The 3,793-nt window shown below is 54.9% G+C and overlaps 1 protein-coding gene across 1 annotated transcript in view; it reads right to left on the bottom strand.

The window, feature by feature from the left end:
* HSPA12B (heat shock protein family A (Hsp70) member 12B) overlaps positions 1-3,793 on the bottom strand; it is a 20,000-nt gene that overhangs the window by 4,508 nt on the left and 11,699 nt on the right. Inside the window, exon 7 of the mRNA XM_027766450.1 lies at positions 584-758. Coding sequence (XP_027622251.1) covers positions 584-758 — 175 coding nt within the window. The remainder of the gene's footprint in view (positions 1-583; positions 759-3,793) is intronic.

The following is a 3,793-nucleotide window of genomic DNA, read 5'->3' as shown; positions in this document are numbered from 1 at the left end:
CCTCCGACTGGGAGAGGGCGGGGCTGACCCGCCAACCAGGCACAGTGTTGGATACAGTGGATACAGTGTCGTATCCAACACTGGGAAAGGATTTCTGGGCACCAGGCTGTCTCTGAACCCAGGAGGGCTCAGTCCATGGCCAAATCAGCCTTAGGAGGGCTTGGAGGGCTGAGGGAGTGTATGTGTGTGTTGGGGGGAATCTCAGGAGAGCTCCTTGTCATTCGAGATGGCGCTAGGAGGATGACCAAGGTTGACCATAGCTGTCCTTGGTGTGGCGCCCACTCCCGGTAGTAGGAGCTTGGGGCTGATGCATGTGTAGGGTGGCTAATGTTAGGGGAGCAGATAGTTGATGCAGAGAAAGGGCACCTGAAGCCTTCCTCCTTGGCTCCGAGTGGGGCCTGGCTTCCTCCTCTCTACCCAAGCACCTTCCTCTGGGGTGGGCTGTGTCTCCCCGAGCTCCCAAATCAGGGACACCCTGACTCCCGCCCTCTTTAGTCTGTGCTCCTCCGGGGCAAGGAGAAACCTTGGCTCTCAGATTGGGCTCTGCCAGGTCAGGGCAGGGCCCCTGAGAGGTCAGGCTCACCCTGCCGGAAGCTGGAGTCAATGGAGCGGCGCTCGCCCAGGCGCCCCCCTCCCGGGGCCCGGCTGCTCAGGTCCATGAGCTGGTGCAGACGCAGCTTGCGGCAGTAGACTGAGGCGGCCTCGGGCTCCAGAGCAATGAGCAGTTGTTCTGCATCCTCTCGAGACACCAGGCCAGCCTGAGGATGGGTGGTGGGCAGGATTAGGGAGCACTGTGGCTATCACCCACGATTGTATCCCAGGGCACGTGAGATCCCACCTCCTGCTTCATCACACCCTGTCCGCCCGTGGCTTTCCCTCTATGCTGCACAGATTTGGAGCTGCCTCAGAGCCACCCTGTGACCAGGTAGGGGAGGACCGTGGCCAAGGGTGTCTCACCCTGCAGGACGAGACCCTAGACGAGGTGCAGACCTAGAACACCTGGCATCCGCTGCTTCAAGCTTCCCAAGCTGGCTGGCTGTGGCAAGGATCCCCTTCCCAGCGCAGGGCTGGCCAGCCGAGATCTGGCTGGGGGTGTTAGCAGACTCTAGTACAGAGTGGGGAGTGCAGTGGATCAGAGGAGAGGGTGGGGGACCCTGTTGGGCTCAATGAGCCCTCTTCCTCCACCAGGCTGGGGCAGACAGTGGCCACAGGCCTCCTTACTCCCAGGAGAAATTTGTTCCCAGGGAAACTGATACAGAAGGAAGCAGTGAAGTTCCAGTTGTGGGAGGGTGGGGAGGGGACAGAAACATTAGGATCTGCTATTCCCTGCATCAGGGCAGGGGATCCCTGTGGGAACTACTTTATGGTTTTGCGGGGTTCCCCAGATTCTGACCAGATGGGGATGGAACCTTCCTGCCCAGGGCCAGCCCTTCCTGAGCTGGCAGCTGGGTGACAGTGTGGGAGGAAGCAGGGCGGGTAAACAGGAGGGCACTAGGGTGGGAGTGTTTGTTCTGGCTGGGGAAAGCCTTGCTTTCATACTGACACCTGCACGGGGATGCCTCCTGTGCCCAGGAATAGCTCTTTCCCCTGATAGCATGGGCACCTATGCACCTGGCCACTGGGTCATGCTTGGCCCACAGGTGTGTGTGTGGGAGTCTGGGGTGGGAGGTTGAGGGCTCTGGATATCCTCCAGGGGGGTCGACAGCAGCCTGGAGAGCCCTTTGGGTCTGTCCTCCAAGGCTCTAGGGTTAGGACCAGACAATGAGTCTTGCTCTGGAAGGCTGTGCCCTTTCTGCCCCTTCCACAGAGGGCAGTGCCTGAGCCCCTGTGGTCTGGATAATGGTTTGTCCTTCAAAAGTTCATGTGTTTTTTTGTTTTTGTTCTTGTTTTTTGAGAAGTTTTTCCTATAGGGCGTGTGTGCTCGCCAGAAAGACAGAGAGAGAAAGAGAGACAGAAAGTTAGTAATCACTCCCCAGGGAGGATGACCATGCCACAATCCCTTCTCCATTCTCCTCTCAGGATGTGGGGCTGTCAGGCGCATGTGCCTGGCATGAGTCCAAGCCACTGGGTTTGGGACTCGAACTGTGGTCGGCTACATGGGAGTCCAGCAACATAGCCATTATGCCAACTGCTGGTCCCAAGTTCATGTTTTTTAATCTGGATGTCCTCTAAAAAGTCATGGGTTGGGGGAGGAGCAGCAGGTGGCACAATGGTTAATCCCTGGACTCCCACGTGTCTGGCTGCAGTTTGAGTACCTGACTCAGTAGCTTGAAAATCACGCTGGGCTCGTGTGTGTGTGTGTGTGTGTGTGTGTGTGTGTGTTTGTGTGTGATCACGACCCCAGGAAGAGAATGGAGGAGAAGGGATTGTGGCATGGCCATCCTCCTTGGGGGGTGATTTCTCACTTTCTCTCTCACTGTCTCTGTCTCTCTCTGGCAAGCACATATGACCTATGGCCAAAACCTCTTTAAAAAAAAAAAGTCATGGGTTGGGACTTGATTACATTTAAACATGTTAAGTGAAAACTTAACTCTTTCATGGCATCCCAGAGTGGAGCCCCTGTGATCGAGTTCCAGTGGGTATAAAAACAGGGAATGAGACCAGAACAAGACTCAGATAACAGACAGCTGCTGCTCTGCTCGAGATCTGCCCTCAGCCACGTTGTAGCTTCACCAGAACATGGCCCCTGGACCTTTGACCTCCAAATCATGAACTGAACTGAATAAATCTATATTTCTTTTCCCTTTCTCTCTCTCTCTCCCTCTTTCTCTCCCTCTTTCTCTCCCTCTCTCTTTCTTTCTTTCTTTCTTTCTTTTGCTATAGGTCTCATGCCCTCACTGGAAAGAGACAGAGAGACAGAAAAAGAAAGTGAGAAATCACCCATGGGGGCGGGGGGATATAGCTATGCCTCAATCCCTTCTTCATTCTCCTCCTCTTGAGATCTTGGGCACATACACGAGCCTGGTGTGTTCTTCAAGCTGTCCAGTCTGGGACGCAAAATTAGCGGTGTGGGGTGTGGGATCTAGCTGCCCTAATCACTGTGGAAAACCAATAACATCAACCAGCCTTGGGTATTTCTGTTAGCAATGCAATAGTGGACTAAGAGTCCACCACCCCTTTCCTCGGGCCTTTGGGCATTTCTGTGTTAGGAAGAGCAGCACCAATTGGCCAGAATCACTTTCCTTTCATAGTTTCATAGTCCTGCTTCCCTTGTCAAAGAACCTACAAGGGGCGGGGCAGTGGTGGACTGTTCCTAAAAATACTGACGCCGGCTGAAGTGGATGATCTCGGTGCCCTGCTCGATGCTACTGGCTCACTGTTGTTCCTCCTCTGGACAGATGCCCTCAGCAGAACAGGAAACACCTCGCCAGGGCAGGTCTTCCTGCCACTCCCCCAGCAGCCAGTGACAGAATGATACGGACGGATAAGAAGCCGGCCCCTTACCTCTCTCTGGCCAACTCTGTGCTACAATCCTCCCTCCAGAGCTGCCCATGGGATCAGGCCCATGCTAGCCTGCAGGCGATCTCTCCTACCCTCCTTCCCTTTCTCCTCTGAGAGCCCTGGTCCATACACTTAGCCCTGCCCACTCTTAACCCCGCCCACCCAGCCTCCGCCTCTTTGAGCTCCGCCCATATTTGGCCCCGCCTTTCCCTTTAGCCCTACCCTTCCCAGTCACTCCTCCATCTGGCCTTTCCTCTTCTAGCTTTGCCATACCCGCACCCTCCATTGGGCCTGTCCTTTCCCATCCTGACCTACTTTTTTTTTTTTTTTTTTTTTTTTTGGTAGGTTTTTT

This window comes from Tupaia chinensis, unplaced genomic scaffold, assembly GCF_000334495.1.
Source record: "Tupaia chinensis unplaced genomic scaffold, TupChi_1.0 Scaffold143574_1, whole genome shotgun sequence".
NCBI classification, from domain to species: domain Eukaryota; kingdom Metazoa; phylum Chordata; class Mammalia; order Scandentia; family Tupaiidae; genus Tupaia; species Tupaia belangeri.
The sequence above is the reverse complement of the archived record's forward strand: the minus strand, read 5'-3'. Positions and strand labels throughout refer to the sequence as shown.